Source organism: Hemicordylus capensis, chromosome 5 (genome assembly GCF_027244095.1).
Source record: "Hemicordylus capensis ecotype Gifberg chromosome 5, rHemCap1.1.pri, whole genome shotgun sequence".
Taxonomy (NCBI): Eukaryota; Metazoa; Chordata; class Lepidosauria; order Squamata; family Cordylidae; genus Hemicordylus; species Hemicordylus capensis.
The window spans coordinates 128,729,646-128,751,753 of record NC_069661.1 but is presented as its reverse complement, the minus strand read 5'-3'; the positions used below and the strand labels follow the sequence as shown (position 1 = coordinate 128,751,753).

General features: G+C 45.0%; 1 protein-coding gene across 2 annotated transcripts in view; it reads left to right on the top strand.

The window, feature by feature from the left end:
• The window catches only part of VWF (von Willebrand factor), a 262,224-nt gene extending 240,439 nt beyond the window's left edge, over window positions 1–21,785 (top strand). For both annotated transcript variants that reach the window (XM_053257896.1, XM_053257897.1), the window contains 5 exons: window positions 178–276; window positions 2,728–2,856; window positions 4,122–4,161; window positions 13,744–13,841; window positions 21,426–21,785. In XM_053257896.1, coding sequence (XP_053113871.1) covers window positions 178–276; window positions 2,728–2,856; window positions 4,122–4,161; window positions 13,744–13,841; window positions 21,426–21,614 — 555 coding nt within the window. In that variant the 3' untranslated portion in view covers window positions 21,615–21,785. The remainder of the gene's footprint in view (window positions 1–177; window positions 277–2,727; window positions 2,857–4,121; window positions 4,162–13,743; window positions 13,842–21,425) is intronic.
• Window positions 21,786–22,108: the final 323 nt, after the last annotated feature.

Here is a 22,108-nt window from a genome sequence, read left to right as displayed (position 1 = left end):
GCCAGACTTGAAACATCTCCCATTCAGGTGCTTGTTCCATGCTTGGTGTTTTATTAATTAATTAAAAAGATCAAATATCCTGTTTAAATGTATTTAGTATTTCTAGTTTTTAAAAGAGAGAGTTATCTATCCTCCACTCTAAGATGAAGCGAAATCTTTCATTTTCTTTCATTACAGAATTACAGGTTGGAAAATGTCCCTGACTCCTGCTGCGGTAAATGTTTGCAGGTTACATGTGCCATATGGCTGAAAGACAGAACCATTCGTTACCTGCAGGTCAGTTGTCTTCACGTCTGTTCCAAAGATTTGCACTAGTGTTCCCATCTCTTTGCCAATAATCTAACATTCCTTGCCATACCATTATAATTTTATGAATGCAATTTGTCAGGAATCTCTCCACTCTAGCATATTTATCATGATGTTCCTCTCCAGACCTTTGCATAAAAATAAGATTAAAACATAAGAAAAACTTAAAACAAATGTGTTGACATAAACACGTCAGCCTCGGTGTTCAAATACTGTGGCTGACGTGTTTACGTTGAAATGTTTGTTTTAAGTTTTTCTTATGTTTTAATCTTATTTTATGCAATAAGGAAGGTCTGGAGGGGAATATAGTCGCAGATCCATCATGTGTATTGTGTCGTCTGTTTATCAGTTAATATATATCACTGAAATTAATGGGGCTTCTGCAAGACCATTAGGGCCACAGATTGGAGAGGAACAGGTGAACCCATTATCTGGGGTGTCCAGTGCTAGAAGAGTCAAGAGTGAAGGCGTACACTCCCAGAATTTCCTTCTCATCCAATTCAGGGGGAAAAGGGTTTCTTCCTCCTTTATGTATGCATCCAGTGAGAGGAAAGCCTAATGGGTGATCTTGTACTCTTTTGTATTCACAGCAAGGCAAGCTGTGGACGAGGCTTACAATTCTCATGGGCTTATAAGTCAGTGATTGCTAGATTTCTAACAACTTGCCATCTCAGTGTACATGCAGGAGCCAAAAATGGAATTGGGGAAAGCCTGAATGGAAATAAACAGGTCCAGAAAATTGTATAGCCCTGGCAAGGGGTATGATTCAACAAAAGTCCATCACTGTTGAATCCCGTTGATCAAAGGAACATACATGTTAACTCTCCCACTTAAACAAATGGGACCTAGAGATATCTAAATCAACTCCAAGCCATTTGCCTAATTAGATTACTTATTCAGAGGCAAATCCCATGGTTGTTCAGATATTTTATTTATTTATTTTTCTGGGATGTGTTTGTTATATTTTTCATGAAATGCTCAAAGTAGTGTAAACATAAATGTGTGTAATTTAGGATGTAATGGCACTAATTGTGTTCTGTTCTATGAATGGTCCAGGTCATCAATAAAACAAATGAGAAACACTTCCTCATATATGACAAATATATTTATATACCACTTTTCAACAAAAGTTTCCAAAGCCATATAATAAATATACAATCCATTTTTTACATGACGTGCTTCCCCAGCCTATTTTCCCCACTGCATGGTTCAGCTGTGCTGTGTATACCATCTAGTTTCTTTGAGCAAGGCCAGATGCCATGTTATGTTGTAATCCAGTTAAGATGGCATTTGTCTTAGTGAGAATGCCCTTGTATCCAACAGATTAGCCTCAACCTTTTCATGTGAAATCATTTCTAAAAGAACTTCTGGAGTGTTTTGTTTTCTCTTAACACTTCAGAAAAGGTTCCTATCTAGCTGAAAATGCTCTCTTTAGAAATATAAAGTCTCATGCCCTTTATATGTTCATTGGTTGACAAAGGTATTACCTTGCTTGCTTTCTCATTCTGTGGGCTGAATGTAAATAAGGGCCAGTTCACATACTGGCCTGTGAAATATACCCAAAAGCAGGGCAGTGGGTGCCTGTGCACCCCCACCATGCATACAAATTAACATGTGATTTAGTCATAAGCACACATGCCCAGTTTCCACAATCCTTCAGCCTCAAAAGAATGTGGAAGAATAGATTGTCCCTTGTATTCATTCATTCATTCATTCATGTATTCATTTGATTTCTATCCTGCTCTGTCCCATTACTTCAGACCAGCTTACAGTATTTCTTCTGTATGTTAATATTGTTCTGTCCTCAAGAGGCTCACAATTTCAAAGGAGAAAAAATGGGGGAAGAAACACACCAAAAGTTTGGTCTCAAGAGTGGTAGTGTGCTTTGCCCAGAACAAAGGTAGATGTTGATTCAAAGCTTCTGCCAGTGGCAATGATAGGAAATATTGCTTCAGGGTAGACTGAGTGGGACCAAAGTTCAGTCCTAGAGATGAGGGCATCCCTAAGCCTCTGTGCAGGAGGAGGTAGATGTTGACTCCTAATATTACACATTATTTCAAACCAGGGGCATAGCAAGGTTAGAGTGAGGCCCAGGACAGAAAGTGACGATGGACCCCGCCCCCTCCCCTGCCAACTTTCCTACCTTCTTCTTTGGATAGATGGGGCAGAGGGGTGAAGAGCAAGCTGTCACTCATTTGGTGGTCCCCCTCTCCCTCCGAGGCCCAGGGACATTTGTCTCCCCTCTCCATTCAATCTATGCCCCTGTTTCATACATGTGGGATGGACAATAATCACTAGCTGGTAAATATGCAAACTGGCCTTCAGACTCTCATCTACTAATCTTCGTTGGGTTTTTAAAAAATTATTAATGTCTATTGAAATTGCATCTTTCTATAACTAAAAGCTTTGAAATCTTTACAGCCAAATGAGACAGTCCAAGATGGTTGTGACTTTCATTATTGTAAAGTCAATGAGAAAGGGGACTTCATCTGGGAAAAGAGAATCACCGTTTGCACACCATTCAACCCTAACCAATGCTTGGCTGAAGGAGTAAGTAGTGAAACAAATGCCTTACTAAACAAGTTTCAGTGGATTATTAATTATCATTAATAACATTTGTGCAAAATCATAGGCCCAAAAAGAGGAGATTCCTGCCCTGTGGAGCTAACAATCTACATTTTGTCAGTAGGGGAGACAGAAGAGGAAAGGGATCAATCAATCATGTTTATTTACGGTCATAGACCAAAATTTAAAACATACATAATAATGCACATGATATAGCAATAATATATACATGATATAAACAGAAACATACTCATCCTAATCAGCAGTTTCCCGTTTGCATAATCTGGTTTACCATCTGCTGTCTAACATTCTTAGAAGAGGAAAGGCATCTTGGGGCCATGGGAAGCATCTTGGGGCCATGGGAAAACAACAGAGGTGGCCACATTGGGTGTTCCAGACCCCAGCTGGTAGGCGTTTCCATGCTGGTATTGACTGTCCCAATCTACCTAGTCCAGTCAGTCCAGCCTAGCATGGAAAAGACCCGCCACTGAGTTCTGAAATGCCCACCACTGCCACCTTCCCACCAACATTTTCCCTTCACTCTTTGGGGCAGGTTGGAGGAGTGGTGGTGACAATGGAGGGGGCTCCCAGGATCAGGATAAACGGCCTTGATTACTTGTGTTCAGTTGGTTTGTGATAAGGGCTGGGTTTCCCTTGATTAATTTCTCATTTATCTCTAATATCATTCATTATATCTCCTATGGAGGATATAGTGGCAAGTACTGATGCAAAATGTATCTGTCCCTAGTCAAATCTGGATTTCACCTTTCGGTGTGGCCCTGTTATTCAAGTAGCATAGATAGCTGGTTTTGTGATGAGGGCCACCATCTCTGAAGTGTTATGATAGTTCATTTTGCTGCCCATGAAAATTGCAGCCCTGTATCAGGTTCTCCTCCTCACCCTGTGTACTGTTTATGGCAACTTATCCTCAGTCCTGACATGAGTAACACTTAAGATAATCCCTGTTCCCACCAGCAGCAGCTAATTATGTAGAGTCAAGGGTGGAGTGCGGAAATGCAGAATATAAGGACGTCAGATGGGGTGAGATGTACTAGTTGTTCCACAAGGAGAGGAGAAAACTTGGCATGGGTCTACTGATCAGCTCTGTGTTCCTTGTAACATTTTGTTCTACCCTTTGCTATAGCAGCTTCCCTGATCTCATCCTAAGATTGCAAAAGAAAACTCTGTGTGTGTATGTGTGTGTGTTTCAAAAGCATCATGGTCCTAAATTACATATGTCCTCTTTTTAGGGTAAAATTGCAAAAATTGAGAACAGTTGCTGTGACACATGTAAGTAGCATATTTTCCTTTTGACATGTTACAACACTTATACACATTTCTAAATAGATGTACAGGTAGCCCTTGTTTTCTGCAGTGTCGGCAACCATGGTTTTGTGTAACTGCAGGTGGGTCTTACAGATCCAGTTTCATTATTCGCGGTATTAAAAACAGATGATTTTCACCTATCCGCAGTTCCTGGGCCACTGGAAGTCACTTCCGGTGGCATTTCCTATCTGAAGGCATCAGAGAGCCGTTTTGTGGCTTGTGTTCACAAAACAAAAACAAAAGCTTATGAAAATCAATTAAAAATTGGCCAATTTGGAGTTTTGGAGGGCATTGCAGGAGAGCTGGAAAGTAAGGTACTGTGCTGTACTACTTTTATTTCTGCTTCCCTCCCGCATTTTTTGTGTGATTTTTGGCAAAAACATTTTGTGCAGGAACCTAACCCCCAGATTTCCATAGAATTAAGGTTTCATTATTTGTAGTTTCTGTATTTATAATTGTAGGTGAGGATGGAACAAATAATGAGGGCCTCCTGTATTAGAATTGAATTTATTTACCATCTTAGACCAGCACAATTAAACATTATAGTGTCATAAAAATGGTACATGGCACACATATACTTTTGTTACTGCAGCAGCAGCAGAGGCCTTCTTATCAGCTACTCCTGGTGGTTGCTGTGGTTTCCTCTCCACAAGTGTCCTGGGTAGGGTTGTTCTGGGGCATCTGGGGAATAAAATGGTGGCTGCCAAGAACCCACAAGTGTCCCCCCACCCCAAATGTCTCAGAATGATATTGTGTCCAGAGCATTAGGGAGAAAAATGTCAGCTGCTATGAGTCCCCATGAAGACAACCTTTGCTGTTATCACTGCTTGCAACTGCAGCAAAATATTTTCTTTTCTTTTTTTAAAAAAAGTACTGTTCCATTGTTGCTGCATTATTTTACCCCCACCCTCATTTTTTAAAAATAATTTCACCCCCCAAATTCCCCCCACAGTTTCGGCTACCACACTTCCACCCCTGCCCGAGTTTTGTATAAAATCAAAATGTTGGCTTGGGGTTGTTAGGGTCTAATAATTATTATTATTGCACTATCTAGAATTAAACCTCTTTCAGTGTACTAGTGAAATGTGCCTTCAATTTTATTTCAGAAAGATATGGTTCATCAGCTAGCAGAACTTTGGTTCAGGAATATACACACACACACACACAACCAACACACATGCACAAAAGATCAGTCCCCAAGCTAATTCTTCAACATGACCCTAAATAAAGGCTTAGGTTGCCAAATTATATGGTGGATAATTATAGAATTTGTTTAGCACTGAAAATTATCCCTCCTTTGAAGGTCAAAATGTCAGCACCTCTTCACGCTCCATCCTCTCTCTCCCTCTCTCCGCTTTCTTTTTGTTCTGTTCATGTGCCAATAAATAAAAGATGGGATGCACAGCAGGCCATCCATACATAGCCACAGTAATTGCTGTAACAAAACCCCAGTTTGGGGAAGTTAACTCCAAGATCATTTCTTGCTGTTGCCTGTCCATATATCAGCAAGTTCTGGTTTTAAGAAATAAAAGTCAGTCAAGCTCTTGAGATAATAGACTATCCTGAATAGTGGTTACAGGTAATTTAATTAAGAAGGCTTTTATCTGACTACCAGGATTAAAGTACAGGGACTATTACTGAAAATTGTCAATTAACCTTTACATAAAACAAATGTCAACGTCATATTTAAAAGTCACAGAGAGGCTTTTATTTAAGTGAGGAAAGTATAGCAGAAAATAAACAGCAAAAGGAAAATAATCCCCAACAATGCAGTCTCCCTGTTTTGGTGTTCATCTGTCACTGCAGCACTTTTGCTAGGATTGTCCCCGGAAATTTCTGAAAGTCCAACCTTTGGCTGATATCTGGTGCCTGCCTGGATAGATTCAAGAGGAAGATTGTTTTCTACTAATCCACAACTGAGGCAATGCAGTGTGAGGCAAAAAGGCAGTAAAAATATTAGGGCTGCAAAAGTTGCTTTCAAGACAAACATTTTCATTCTAGGGTTAAACCAAAACTATTTACTTTTTTTTGTTTCCTGTTGTGAGTGTTGTAAAGCACCTCCTCTTTTCAGTGATTTTTTTTTAAAGTACATCTTGTGATCTCACATTTGCATTGTCTCTATGGTATTCTATGCTGTGCCATTTTGACTGCCTTTGACCTCATTTGCTCCTACTGATGCTTAAAACCGCAGCCAATAGGATTAAATGGCAGTCTCAGCAAATGAGACCTAAGGCTATGAGAACAGAGAAGAAGGCGGCAAATGGTGTTAAGAAGAAGCAGCAATCAAGGGAGCAAAAGGACACTAAATAGCATAGAAACAGCCCTATTCAGACATTTGATATGAAACTGCTACACATGGTTTCAGTGCCAAAAGCGGGTCCAGAAGAAGCAGAAGGTTCCAGGTTCCCTCCCTGGCATCTCCAAGATAGGGCTGAGAGAGATTCCTGCCTGTAGCCTTGGAGAAGCCACTGCCAGTCTGGGTAGACAATGCTGAGCTAGATGGACAAATGGTCTGACCCGGCAGATGGCAGGTTCCTATGTTCCTAAGTTCACTCCCTCCCTCCACTGCACCACTCATGTAACTATGATAGCGGGCACTTCCACAAATGGCGTGGAGGTGACAAATGGATCCTGGGTCCCCTCAGGCAGCCAATTATGGATGGAAGCACCCAACATCATGGTTATGTCATTTCCATCTTCAGACAAACTCAGTGGTAACCGTGAGCAGCGCAGTGGAGGGGGTGAGTACCAGAGCAGTACTTCAGGACCTGCTTTCGGCACTGAAACTGTGTACAGTGGTTTCATATAAAATATTTGAATAGAACTATAGCATATGTTCAGTGAATGTGTTGAGTTGTGCCCAATGTGCTACTATCAAAGTGAATATTGAAATTAGAAAACATTTGGCAGTCTTAGTCAGTCTTGGAAAAAATTCTGGCATGCTGTTCTTTGTGTTTTGACCTTGTAGTTTCAGATGGGTGCATGAGGGAATTTGCAACACAGTGGTAGAATTCAGCACATTTAAAAATGCTTGCACACCCCAAGCACTATAGAAAGTTCATTCTGTTTGGATTACACAGGCACAGTATTGCCAGCATAGTTAAAGTGAGGTGTAAAAACTGCATTTTACCATTGTAAGACCTATCTATATATTTAATTCTCTTAGCCAGCATGTGTGTCCTCCTGGATTTGGCACTGGAACTCTCACAACACATTGCGAGAGTTCCAGCCTTGGGCGAGACTTGAAGGGAAGGAAAAAATTGAGGTGGCGGCAGCGGGCTGCAAAACAACCAGAGGAAGTGGCAGTGGGATGGCCTGGCCTGGCCAGGCCGTCTTGGGTGAGGAGGCGGCGGCGGCCTCGCCTCGCTGCTGTAAGGCGCTGGTGGCGGGACGGTCTGGCCCATCCTGGGTGAGGCGGCGGCAGGACGGCCTGTCCTGTCCTGGGTGAGGAGGTGGCGATGGCCCAGCCTGGCCGCAGGAAACAGGAGGCAGTGACGGGACAGTCAGGCGAGGGGAGAAGAGGAGAGCTGGTGAGAGGGTAAGGGGGCAGGGAAGCGAGTGGGGCAGCCTGAGGCAAGTGTGGGGAAGGGGCGAGAGGAGGGGAGAGGGAAAGAGAGTGGGGCAGGGGGAGGGGAAGGGGAAAGAGAGGGGGAGGGCAGGGGAGGGGGGAAGAGGGGGAGGGGCAGGGGGGGCAAGAGAGAGTGGGACAGGATGGGGGGGAACAGCTGGTCCCAAAGAGCGCACAGATGCTCTGTGCGGGTTGGCTAGTCTGTTATAAAATCCCTAAAGAAGCTGATTTCACTTGTAGGAGCTCTGTATTCATACAAGGATAGCCTACCTTTCTTTTTGCCTTGCACTTTTAAACATATCCAAAAATTAAGGTCCATAGTGGAATACTTTTTTTTAATTTTTAAAAATCTGTTGAGTATTTCTCAAGTTATAAGGTTAATGATCAGCTTTAATAATTCTAGGTCTTTTGGTATATATCCAGTTCTCCTGCATCATATATGCCTAGTGACCTCCATCCTTTGTTAAAATTAGAGTTTTGATCATTCTTATTGTTAATAAAATATTTATATATCACTTTAAATAACAAAAACCAGTTCTCAAAGTGATTTACACAGCAAAACACAAGAGAAATACCTCCTTGTCTGAAAAACTCAATCTTGCAAGGTTATGTAATATAATATTGCTCTCTTTATTGAGATCTTTTGAATGGATTAACAAATTTTATTCTGATTCAATAAAAGATAAATTCTCAAGTTATTAACATTTGAAGTCCCCATTATAACTCGGTAATCAACTGAGGGCACACATTGCAGCAAATGTCAAATGGCCTCATTGATTCTCAGTCGCAATATTTTCAGTAAAGATGGCTGCCACCTGCCTTTCCCCTTAACTCTGTGGACCAAATGAGCCACCACAGAGAGCTGAGCTGTGTCGAGTCTAGCTTTACCCTTTTTAAGACCAGCGATTGTTGGTTTACTGAGCTCTTATGTCTTCAGCAATTGCCTGACAGTCCTGACTTGCATGTTTACTCTAGGGTAAGTTCTAATGTTAACAGGGCAGAATGTAATGGAGGGAATACTGGAAAAACCTTTGAATACCAGTGGGACATGGGGATGTGAATGGGTAGATTGCTGAAAAAAAATGGGGGAGGGATAATGGATTAATGGAACAATCCTTTAAAAAACTGTGAGTTGGGAGGTGGAAATGGATATATCTCTGTTCAAAGTTGGGTTAGGAGTAATGGAATATACTTTTTAATAATGTTTAGGGTTGAGCCATGGAATTAGTCTTTATTTTCTAATAGATGAGTGGAACTGACCTACTTTTGTCAATGATTGTTTAATTCTGACAAACTAAGGTAAAGTGTGCTGTCAAGTCTATTTCGACTCCTGGCGCCCACAGAGCCCTGTGGTTTTCTTTGGTAGAATACAGGACGGGTTTACCATTGCCTCCTCCCGCGCAATGTGAGATGATGCCTTTCAGGATCTTCCTATATCACTGTTGCCCGATATAGGTGTTTCCCAAAGTCTGGGAAACATACCAGCGGGGATTCAAACCAGCAACCTTCTGCTTGTTAGTCAAGCATTTCCCCGCTGTGCCACATAGAACACAATCCTGTGATGTTTAGGAAGATAATAGAGCTAAAGTGGCTTAAACATAAAGTGCTATGATATCATTATTTCACACATGTGCTGCTTTAGACTTTCATACCCTTAGGGAAGGGGGAAGAGAGTACCCAAGCCAGAGGAGCTCACATCATAGGTCCTGAAGAGACCACCAGTGCCCTGAGACATGAGAACTCTATTTTTATTTTTGTAACACTCATTTTGTTGTTGTTTCACTATTTAAATAATGGTAAATTCCCTTGAGTGTCGTGACAGAAAGGTGGTATATAAATGCAACAAACAAAATAACAAAAACACACCAATTTTTGCTATATGAGGAGGGAGGCAGTGAGGGTGTGCTCTGCATCATCTTATTGTGCATGGGCAGAGGCAGAGGTTCACCTAGGTCATTTTGGAGCCTGGGCCTAAAGGCCTCTGGAGGCCTCCACTCCCCACTGCAAGTTAAGCATAACTTTTTAACACATAAGTTCTTGAGGGCACAAACCACACCATCCAAGACCAAATCCAAGAGGATTTGGGGGGGCCCAGCCAGTGTGGAGGCCCTGGACTTTGGCCCCAAAATCCGGGGGTAAGAACACCTCTGGGCATAGGGCATGAAGTGAATAGCAGCCTGGGCCTTTCCCAGATGGCAGTTTTACATCCCTTTACCATGCTAAGGGTCAGTGTGCATTCATATGGAGGGGGATTCACATCAGTGTCAGTGTGGAGACAGAGAGCAAAGTGCTGTTCATATATTGTTCAGGTCCCGTCCCCACCCCCCGCTTGCAGATTGGGACTTGGTGTGTTGTATCTGAGTGCTAAAAAAGTTGCAACACCTTTTTGGGATGTTTTGACATAGCCTGACATTTCTTCATTGCTGCCACAGCCACCCCACTGCCTTCAGGGAGAAGGGAGAGGCTGCAGGGATTCCCCCTTCTCTTACTTGAGAGAGAAGCTGTGCTCTGCCCCACTGCCCAGCTCACCAGCATGTTGACCTGATGAGATGCTGCATGGGGTTCCTCCTCCTCTCACTCACCTGCAAGACAAAGGAGCTGATCACCTGATTAGGCAAGTCTGCAAGAGGCAGCTAGATAGCAGCGTCAGGATGAGGAGGTGGAAGTGCAGGAAGAAGCAGAATGTGATGGGTGGCCCAGATTTCCTCCAATTTATGCTTACGTAGGCTTGCATGTGCATAAAGGCACTGCATATGCTCTCGACCTCACTGGTGTTAACTTAAGCTGCCACCACACCGCCCACCGCAATAAAGCTTGCTATCTGGGAAACCTCCAGATGATTATTCCTTCCTCCTGCATACAAACTGAGAGCAAAGAAAGCCCTTGGACTCCATCAGTTTGAATGGAGTGTTCACTGGAGGTTCACTGGAGGAGTGATAGATAAAGCTGCTGCACCTGCTGAATTTCTGCCGGGACATGATGACATTTTGGGGAAGTACTGTGCCTTGTAGAGATGCATCAAACAGAAATTCATTAGGTGTGTCTCTAGCAAGTTGGGGAACTGCACCTGCTGAATTGCAGGCTGGATGAATTCCTCTTTAGCCCAGTGGCAAACTGAAAGACCTAGCCTAAGTGTGGGTGTATGGGACCTAATTTGTAAAGCTGGCATAATATGCAAGACTAATGTGCATAGCATCATATACAAAAGTATGCTTTACTGTGTACATGGTGTGGACATTAAGGTGACCACCTTAACAGCCCATTTCCATGCTTTTTAGGGCGTGGGTGAAATTGCAAGCACCTTAACTCTCATCTTAAACTGAAGTTTTTAAACATATTTTATCTTGCACATTGTAAACAGGTAAATAAGCAGAGTGCCACTGGATCCACCATCTCTCAGCCGGGCGCAAATAAAAGATGAGGTTAATAGTGACAGTCTGGTGACAGTTATTTTACTGTGGGATTCGTGTCAACTGCTGTAGCACTTCATGTCTCCATTCTGCTTGGTCAAGTTTTATCAAATGAAGTGATGAAATCACTAAAAGCAGAGCTGGCATCTGCAGCCCAGTAGCCAGAAACACCTTTGAAGTCACAAACCCTTCACCCCACCCCCAGCATGAAACATGAAGCCCTGTGAAGGCAGGGAGCCAGTACCGTACCTAGAGAAAATAAAGCGGTTGCATTGGGTCCATTAGGAAAATATATACATGGAAAGGGTGACACTCTAAACTTAGGTATGTTGATGCACTCTGCAAAGAAAAGTATAGCAAAGAAAACAAAAATGAAACACACCAAGGGCCTAGATAGAAAGGATCTGGTCAAGGCCATCTTATTTCTCTAAGACATACCCATGGCTAATCCCATGTGTGGCAGCTCTCGCAAGAGTTCAGAGAGCTGCCGGATAGCCACGGGGCCAGAGAAAGAATATGGAGGCGGCGGTGGTGGCTGGCCAGCCAAAGAAAATGGCAGCGGTTGGCTGAGCAACCGCAACCAATAGGTGGGCAGGCGGCTGCGACCGGCTGCCGAGCAGCTGCGATTGGTAGTTGGCTGGCCCGTCTGCAGGCAGCCAGAAAGCAGGGCAGGCAACACAAAAGGAGATGGGGCGGGCAGCAGGTAGAGAACAAGAAGAAGAAGGCGGCTGCGGGTCAGCGGGCAGGAGGGAGAAGAAGATGGACAGGGGGGAGAAGACAGGCGGGGCAGGCAGGCAAAAAAAGGGCATCAGGGGTAGGGGAGAAGGCAGCAACAAACTAGGGGCAAAGATGCTCTGTGCCTGATCAGCTAGTACCTGATTATTATTCTAGCATTGCCAACTTTTTAGGCAAGCAGTCTTTTCAGACAGCAATAAATTGCACTATGGGGAAATCTTGCATGAAAGTTTCACAGACACACACACACACACACACACACACACACACACACACACACACACACGTATGTCCATTCTCCATCCCAGCCTAAGTTTACTCTAGGCTCATTCACCTGATTGTTTGTGGGGGGAGGGGGGAGGCAAGGCGAGCTCCTACCCTGCCAGTAGCGCTGTGACTGCACTTGACAGCTCCAAGACCTGCCCCGCCACAGAGAGTCCTCCAAGGGTGCCTGTGCCTTTCCACTAGCGGACTGGAAAAGCTTCATGATGTCAGCAAGCTTCCTGCCATTGGCCAGGAAGGAGCAGGAGGGAGGCGCAGCCCTGACCAAGCTGCCCCTGCCTCAGGATTATAGTGTGTGCTTTGCAGGTGAACACGTCCATTGATTGCAGCCACTGTAGTTGCAGCTCTCTGTGGTTTAAGTGTGAGGTGCCGTTCATCTGTGTAGAAGAGGAATGAGGGTTCTCACAATAAAAGGATCAGGGTAGAAGGGCTCTCCTCTCCTCCACCCTCAGTAAAATGCTGGGTAGCCCTGATAGGAGCAACCTGAGCTGGAGAGAAATGTGTGAGTTCTGATGATGATGCAAATCTGGGTAGCCCACCCCCTACCTTGATTTTAATGATTGTGAGAACAAGCTTTGTGTTTGCAGACACAGAGCAGGGAGCTTGTGTGACCTTTGCAGTGCCATCTGCTGGCCAGCTCTTGCTTTTTGAGACGGACTAGCCCTTTTCCTCATTTGCCAGAAAAGTAGTAATCAGTTCTTCTCAGAAAGCAAAAACTGGCTAGCAGGTAGCGCTGCAAAAATGATGCGAAGGCCCTGCTCTGTGTCTGAACACAGTGTGAATTTGCACTGGGAAGGAGAATGGAAGTGTGTGGCGGCTGAGTAAGCTTGTGCTTGAAACTTGTGCACCGTAGTGTGGTTTGTTCCTGTCCTGTCTTGAAGGATGCTAAAATAACATTCACAGGAAAAGCTGCTCATGTGATGATCATCCCATTCATTGGTCATGTGACTCCACCCCTAGAATCCAACATTAATTACTATGTGGAATTGTGTCTAGTTTTTTCAACTTAGAAGTCTTGTTTGCAGTGTTTGATTAAATGCCATTGTTCTACTACATGTATGATTTTAAAATTGCCTGTAAACAAACAAACAAACAGCAGATGGCTTACAGTTGTTATATGTTACACATAATAACAGAAAAACAAGAAGCCGGGTCTCACGATCAGTGAGATCTGGTTTGCAAAGGTAAGCGGGGAGAGTGGGCTAAGCCCACTCTCCACGCACACGAGCAGGGTGGGAGCCCTGGGCAGCACGATCAGCCACCCACATGACTGCCAGCTCTGTGACGGAGCTGGCGGGGGCTACTCATGATTTTAAAAACCGGGTTTGCGGAGTGCTCGCTCCACAAACCCGGTTTAAGGGGAGGGGTTGTTTGGCGGGTTAACCGCCAGGAGACAACTGGGCTCTCCTGCAAGTCCGGTGGCTCCCACAATCAGCCGAAATCAGGCTAAGCTCCCCTAGCCTGATTTCGGCTGATCTTGGGAATAGCCTCAAGATGTTTTTTCCCCTACATATGCTCTGACTGAACTAATGTTCCTTCTCACCCTTTTAGGTGTAGAGCCAGAATGCAAACAAGTCACAGCCAGGCTGAAACGCGTTCAAGTGGATGATTGTGTGTCTGAAAACCAACTGAATATTCACTTCTGTCAGGTAATTTACACATTTTTATGAACTCTTAGCCAAAGTGGGGAATATTTCTGGAGACAATATGGGACATGTTCTGGCACTCACTGGCAATAACTCACAGACCCTTTTAAGCCCTAAATATACAGGGGCCTTCTTTCTTTCTTTCTTTCTTTCTTTCTTTCTTTCTTTCTTTCTTTCTTTCTTTCTTTCTTTCTTTCTTTTCAGAACAGCAGCCCCTTTCTCACACACTTGGTCTCTCCCACTCATCCCAACTGCATCATAAGCAGCTTCTTAAAATCAACAGAAGAAAGAAGGCCTGCTCTGTGCCTGAATATACTCGGAGAGAAACACCACATTACATGCAAGTCATGGAGAGCTGGTCTTATGGTAGCATGCATGAGTTGTCTCCTTAAGCTAAGGAAGGTCTACCCTGGTTGCATATCAGTGGGAGACTAGATGTGTGAGCACTGTAAGATATTCCCCTTAGGGGATGGAGCCACTCTGGGAAGAGCATCTAGGTTCCAAGTTCCAAATAATCCCATACATGGCAGCTTTTGAGAAAGTTCACGAGCAGAAGCACCGTGGTGATTGGGCAGTGGCGATTAGGGGAGAGGAGATAGGGAAGAGAAGGACCCTGTGCAAGCAGATGCACCATGGTGATTGGGCAGTGGGGATTCCATATGCAGATAGGGAGGAGGAGCCTGTGGTGGTTAAGGACAGTTGGAATGCAACTGTTAACAGGTCAGAATATGTTCTTGATTATAGAGGAGAGGAATCTATATATATAAGTGGGCAAAGGTCTGCAAAGAGAGGGGCCGTGAGGAAGGAAAGAGCCCCTTCAGGAGAAGGAGGCCATGGTTGTGTGAATTAGATGAGGAAACAAGATGAGCAAGCTCTGTTAACGCAGAAAGGGAGAGGGAAGGAAAGAGAGAGAGAAAGAAAAAAGAAGGGAGGGGAAGAAATACAGAGGGGAAGAGTGAGTGGAGGAGAGATAAAGAGAGAAAAAGAAGGGAGGGGAAGAGAGAAAGAAGGAAGGGCGAGGGATGGGCCCAAGTCTGTCAGCAGCCTGAGGGGAATGAGCAGCCCTGGAAGTGCTTATTGGCAGCAAGGAAGGGCCCAGTCAACCACTGCTGCTGTTTGGGGCTATGACTGAGGCCATTGGCGGAGAGAGGCAGGCAATCAAGGGAGGGGCCCGGGCCTGTCAGTGGCCTGAGGGGAATGAGTGGCCATGGCAGTGGCGGCAGTGAGGAAGGGCCTGGTCAACTGCTGCTGCTGCTGCTGCTTCTGAGGGGAGGAGCAGGAACAGGGCTCAGGTGAGGGTGGGGAGGTCTCTGGGGATAGGGGGCTGCAGCTTGGCCAATAGGCACCAGCAACGCTGCAGCTGTGACCGAGAGAGGTGAGAGGGATGGAGAAAAGGGATGGAGGTGTGACCAAGAGGGGTGAGGGAGATCGAAGCAACCAGATGGAGGAGGAGCAGGAGTGCAGCTCAGGTGAGGGTGGAGAGATCTCTGAGGTGAGGGGGGCTGTGGCAGGGGGTGAGGGGAACACTCAAGGGCTAGCGTGCAGATGCTCTGCACAGGTTAAGCTAGTTACTATTGAATAGCTGGAGAACCCTCTCAAGGATTTCCATATGTTGAACAGTAAATCTGAAGGAGCACAACTCATTTTGGGAGTGACCTCGTTGGTGCTCACCCAAGTCTATCTACAATAGCGCCCTAGGTCAATCACAACCCTCTCCTCTTCCCTTACTATTTAGGATTCATTCAGAAAATTATCCAATTACTTCCCAATTTTAGAGGGGTTAAATCAGATCATTTCCAAGGAGAGCACCGAGAACTCTCCCATCACTATTTATATGTGATAAAATGCTTATCATTTCACACAGTGATAAGATGCAGAGCCAAACTAGATATAATGGGGCTGCCTTGCTTGTTCACATTTGTTCACTTCACTCACATATAAAGTCAGTCCTTTCTGAGCCTAAAGGAAGTTCTGAGGACTGAGGCTGCACTGACCATCTTAGTTCCCCAGGCTAAATCTGGGTCTTAGGCCACACAGTCCCTGGTTCAATCTTTTGAGTTGCTGATGCTGAATGTTATTTAACCCTCATTCGGAGTAATGACTTTTTTTACACATGAGTAGGACTTCCTACTGACAAGTAGTCCCATTGGTTGCATTGTATGCCTCCCCAACATTTCCAGGCCACAGAATGCACAATAATTCAATATTTCACCCCAGGGGAGTTCAGTGATGACCCCCCACATCCCAACCATGGATGTGCAAAATGTGTCAACAGTGAAACGTTTGTACTCAAAATGGGCCATTTCAAGTGTTTTGAGCTCAGAACAGAACTCCCTTTAAATAAAGGGCCTGTTCTGAGCTCGGAGCAGAAAAACTAGTTTTCAGTCAAAACATTTTGATGTTCTGAGCACTATTTTGGATTCCTGTTTTCCCCCTTGGTGATTAGCTTTCTGCCACTGGCTTCCGATTGGCTTGCAGTTTCCTTGCTTATTGGTTGGCTTGTTATCATCCAAATCAAGTGTTGTCATGGGCAACTGTGCCTTTCTTGGCTGGGGGGAGGGAGGGAGGAACACAAGAGGAGGGAATTTCAAAATGTATTCAAAGGGACTGGGAGGCAGAGAAAGCCCTTATGCCTCTCTTGAAGAGGATACATCAGGAGAGGAGGAAGTTATGTTTGATTTTGTGGCTTTCTTTTTTCAACACTGAATATAAAATGCTGTGCTATTGCTGCTATAACTACCTGGTTTTGTTGGATCTCATATTGACAAAGGCAGAACTCTTGAGTGCCTGCCTGCCTGCCTTCTTTGAGTTGTGAGATAGTGTTCTGATGAGAAATGGACAGTGGCAACTCCCCCACTTCTCTCTCTCTCTCTCTCTCTCTCTCTCTCTCTCTCTCTCTCTCTCTCTCTCTCTCCCCCTCTATAACAATAATATTTCTTGGTGATTGCTGTGATGAGCTCCATGTCTGGCCTTGAGACTAACTTGTGCTTCACTCACTGCTCTGATCTGCTCTGGTCTGCTCTGCAATATGTATTGCAAAGTGTACTCAGTCAAAATGTGACTGAAGTTGCTCTAGTTGAGCTTATGACTATAATTGCTGCTAAGTAAGGGTGCTGCTGTGGCAGCTGTTGCAACGCTAGGAAGGAGTCATAATTGTGTGTGTGACAGCAACTTGTGCCAATGTTGTTACTGTAGTGCTGGCACTGTGGCTGGCACTGCAGTGGATTCAGGGCCAGTGATTCTTTTTTGGCCATTTTTGGACTGTGTTTGAAATGTGTGTTCTGTGTTGTGGGGGGGGCAGATTCCCTTTTACTGTGTGCTTCTGAATTGTTTTTCAAGGCAGGGTTGCAAATTGCAATGCAAAACCAGTGTGCAGTGCATTCTGGGAATGTAACTTGTTCCCGCCATAGGGAACAATGGGGAAACTCGAAACACCCTTTTGTTGCCCATGGGTAGCTCCAAGGGACTTCAAAGTGGGTTGGGTGGTAGGGCATGATGGATGCTACCTGCTACCCAACCCACAAAAAAATGGGAAAGCAGTTGATTTTAAACAATTGTTTAACCTTTCCCCAAACCCCCATAGGATTCTCATCACGTTGATGTCCCTGGGAGCTAAATGCAAAATCTGTTTCGTGCACATCTCTAATGGTGCCCTGTGTGACTGCACAACTCACTGAGAATGTGAGTCGTTAGCAAAGAAAAATGGACTCTTTAAACCCCACACTAATGAGGAACTAGCATCTCAGTTTTCAACCTTTCAGCTGAAAGAACACACTGTGGCTGACCTAAAGGCAATCTGGAAGGTAGTCAAGTGCATTCTATAGGCCAGTCACCCACAATCATCACATTTGGGAGTGGGGTGTTGTTTTTTTGTCAGCTGTCCTGGGCACACACTTCCTGGATACACACAACACCAATGACTTCTGTCCATCCAAGCCAAACACAGATGACAGTGCTTCCCTTTGTGAATGTGGTTGTATCTCTGGGGTTGTGCCTGGCTTGTTGGGTCTCATAGTGCCCACACCAGTCAACCCCTTGCTCAGGAGAGCCTGCACACACTTGCCCTGATGTCACTGGTGGATGTGCCGAGGCACTCTGGGCGCATCCTTCATTCACATGAGAAGGATGCTCATCTGAATCACCCCTCCACATACAGCCCAACAAGGTTTGGGGGTGCCTGTAGAGGGGTGATTCACCCGAAGTGGCCCCAAGGCTTGTTCCATGGCTGTACACATTGCTGGACAACTTGCTGGTCTATTTGTCTTTGTTGCAGTCCTCCAGCTTGCTTCCCAAGGCAAACATCTGTCAGTTGGTAGGTACAAGGATTGTACCTGAGATCTGCTGCTCTGCTATTGAGCTATATATGCTTCATGGTGATAATCATTTATAATGTCCTGTGTATCACTTCTTTATACTAAGTTAATAATTTGAAAGCTACTATAAGTAACAAAAAGACAGTTACAAACAGGGGTGTGCAAACAGGTTTGATGTTGAATATGTTTGACGTTGAACCATTCGGGGTCAAACCGAACCACCAAGGTTTGGACTTTGGACCTAACCCCACTGGGGATTCACGGTTTAAAAAAATATAAACACTTACCCCCCACCCCCTCCGGGGGAGTTGTTCAAGGCGGCTGGGTGTGTGTGTCTGTGGAGGTTCCCCCTCTCCCCACCAGCCTCCCTTCATCCACTCTTTGGCCTTCTCCCTTGGTGTGGCAGGCATTTTGGAGGACGCCGCACCTGCGCAATGGGCCTCTGCCTAGCCTGGGAAGAGTGGTTGATTAGATGCACAAGGAAGGCCAGCAGGGGAAGAGGGAACCTCCGTTGGGGAAGGGGAACCTCCCCCTGCTGCCTCGAACAGCTCCCCTGGAGGGGGTAAGTGCTTAATTTTTTAAAAAATCATGACCCCCCCCGGACCAAACCAAACTAGCAGGGGTGGGGGGTTCGAGGGGGTGCCAGACTGAACTGGCCCGGTCTGGTTCTGGTCCAGTTCAGACTTGAACCAAACTGGACCAGCCAGTTCCATGCACATCCCTAGTTACGAATGTCTACAAGCATAGTATGGAAGGCAATTTTCAGAACAATTAAAAGTCCATTAAGAGGTCTATTAATTGGTGGCTTATTTCTGTGTCAGCTGCTAAAGCCTTTCCAAATCACTTTTGAAAAGGCTGTTACAACTGTCTTCATCAGACTGCTGCTTGATATTTTGCTGCTCCGTTTGTTTTTATTTGCTGCTAGGTTTTCTTATATATTGTTTTATTTTTTTCTTTATATTATTGTTATTATTTATAACATGCCTCAATAGGGCACAATATTATAGTAAATATAATTATACGTTTCTTTCTGTTGTTTATTTTGTTTCGCATTTTGATATTCTACCCAAAGCATTCATTATAACATACCAAGCAATAAACCCAGATTGTGTTTTGCCCTCAATTTACAGTAGCGCAGGAGGACTACATGCATAAGCAGTATTGCATGCACAGAATGGATGCAAACAGAGATGCTCATCCCCATCCCCATCATGAGCAGGGTCCGTCTCTTAACCAGAGTTTGGTACAATGCAGGTTTGCAAACTTTGGTTAAGTGGGGAACAATGGAGAATGTTGATGCATGTGATGGTTATTACTAACAAGAGAAGAAAAGGGAGAATTTTAGGGATGTGCAAAAAATTTCGGGCACAGATCGATCTGTGCCCAAAACGAGCAATTTCGGGTGATTTGGGTCCGAACCGAATCACCCTCGATGTCCCCGGATATTTTTCAGGGTCGAGCTGAATCACCCCTGATTCATGCCCGAAAAATTCAGGTGATTCGGGATGACGTCTCTTTGAATTTCCCACCTTTTTGCCTCCATTGATTTGAATGCAAAAAGGTCTGATGTGATGTCAGCTCGAATTTTGGGTCCCAGGGGCAAAATAGTGGGGTGAGGTGGTAGTTCCTAATGGATGGAGGCTACCACCCAAATTTCAGGGGAATTGGGCAAAGGGCTGATTTTGGGGGAATTTTTGAAGTGTCTTTGGGGCAGTTCGGGGGCATAGCGTGGGATCTGGGCAAAAAGAGTGGGGTGGGGTGGTAGTGCCTAATGGGTGGAGGCTACCACCCCAATTTCAGAGTGATTGGGCAGAGGGCTGATTTTGGGGGAATTGTTGAAGTCTACGCGTCTTTCAGGTTTTTCCCCATAGAGAAGCATTGAGGTGTCAGCAAATGTATAGCTTCACGCGGGGGGCAAAGGGGTGGCCTAGAGCAGTGTGGGGTTGGTGGTAGTGCCAGGTAGGGTCAAGGAAGCTACCTGAATTTTTTCAAAGGATTTGGGCAGAGGGTTGATTTTGGGGGAATTGTTGAAGTTTACGCAGTTTTTCCCCATAGAGAAGCATTGAGGTGTCAGCAGCCCCATAAGTGCACTTGGGGGGTGCTGGGGTGGCCCGGAGCGAGTGGTAGTGTAGTGCACATAGGGTGCCAACCACCCCCATGGGTTTCTAACCCATGGGGTACAGGGTTCTGTTGTTTCAGAGGTATTCTGAGTGTGGATTCTACAATAGCAAATTAGAGTGGATTCATGGTGTTTCATTGAAAATCTCATTAGCTATCATAGAATCCACACTCAGAATACCTCAGAAACAACAGAACCCTGTACCCCATGGGTTAGAAACCCATGCGGGTGGTTGGCACCCTATGTGCACTACACTACCACTCGCTCTGGACCACCCTAGCACCCCCCAAGTGCAGTTATGGGGCTGCTGAAAGCTCCATGTATACCCTATGAGGAAAAACCTTAAAGACGCGTAAACTTTAACAATTCCCCCAAAATCAGCCCTCTGCCCAAATCCTTTGAAAAAATTCAGGTAGCTTCCTTGACCCTACCTGGCACTACCACCTGGCACTACCACCAACCCCACACTGCTCTAGGCCACCCCTTTGCCCCCCGTGTGAAGCTATACATTTGCTGACACCTCAATGCTTCTCTATGGGGGAAAACCTTAAAGACGCGTAGACTTCAACAATTCCCCAAAAATCAGCCCTCTGCCCAATCACTCTGAAATTGGGGTGGTAGCCTCCACCCATTAGGCACTACCACCCCACCCCACTCCTTTTGCCTAGATCCCACGCTATGCCCCCGATCTGCCCCAAAGACACTAAAACTTCAAAAATTCCCCCAAAATCAGCCCTTTGCCCAATTCCCCTGAAATTTGGGTGGTAGCCTCCAACCATTGGGCACTACCACCCCACCCCACTATTTTGCTCCTGGGACCCGTTTTTCTTACCCGAATCAATTCGGATTTGGATTTAATCCGAATCTGAATCGAATCAGGGGTGATTCGGGTAGCCCAGATTTGGGCACAGAACAGAATGGGGGTGATTCGGTTCGGGTCCCGAACCGAATCACCGAAAACCCAAATTGCACACCCCTAGAGAATTTGTGTCAGGGAGGGAGAGCATGGATGTGCTGGCTTCCAGTTGGCAACCTGGTTGACAGAGAGTTAGCATCACTTCCCTGAGGTTGTGTGAGCCCTTCTCAAAACAGAATCTGGATCTGAGTTTGTCTGTACTGTCACATGAATCAAATATTTCTTTTTCTCATCCTCAGGGCAAGTGTGCAAGCAAAGCCATTTATGACATTGTGATGAAGCAAATTGAAGATCAGTGCACCTGCTGTTCCGCTACAGTGACAGATCCCATGCAAGTGCCTCTCCGGTGTGCCAATGGGTCCATAGTACTGCATGAAGTCCTTAATGCCAGGCAGTGTGAATGTCTCTCTCGGAAATGCAAGCCATGAATGTAGTTGGGAGCTCATGCCTGTCAACCGTCTTTGCCCAGCTGCCAAGAAATTCATAGACTGATTTTAGGTTTCTTTCTGTTGTTTTTGTTTTACATTTTGATGCTGTTCTCCTACTCAAAGCATTCATTATAACATACGAAGCAATAAACCCAAACTCATTTAGCTGCATTGTTTGGATATTTTACTTTCTGACAGCTTGGTTGTTTTAGAACTGTTTGTATGAAACATCACAACTGCCAGCACTTGAATCCAGGAAAATCATGTATCTACCCTGGATGGTGGTTTAAAAGTTGTAAGTTGCCCCATAAAGGTCTCTGTGCTTAGTTATGCTGTTGTTGCTCACGGAGGAGCAATTTCACATGGTGAGCTCAGCATAAGTTGACTTCTAGTTCAATGAAATTTCAATTCAGAATTGGCTCAGTTTTGAAGAACACTCAAATAAAAACTCAGCTTTTCCCAAGAGTTCTCTTTAGACTTGTAGTATGTCCAAG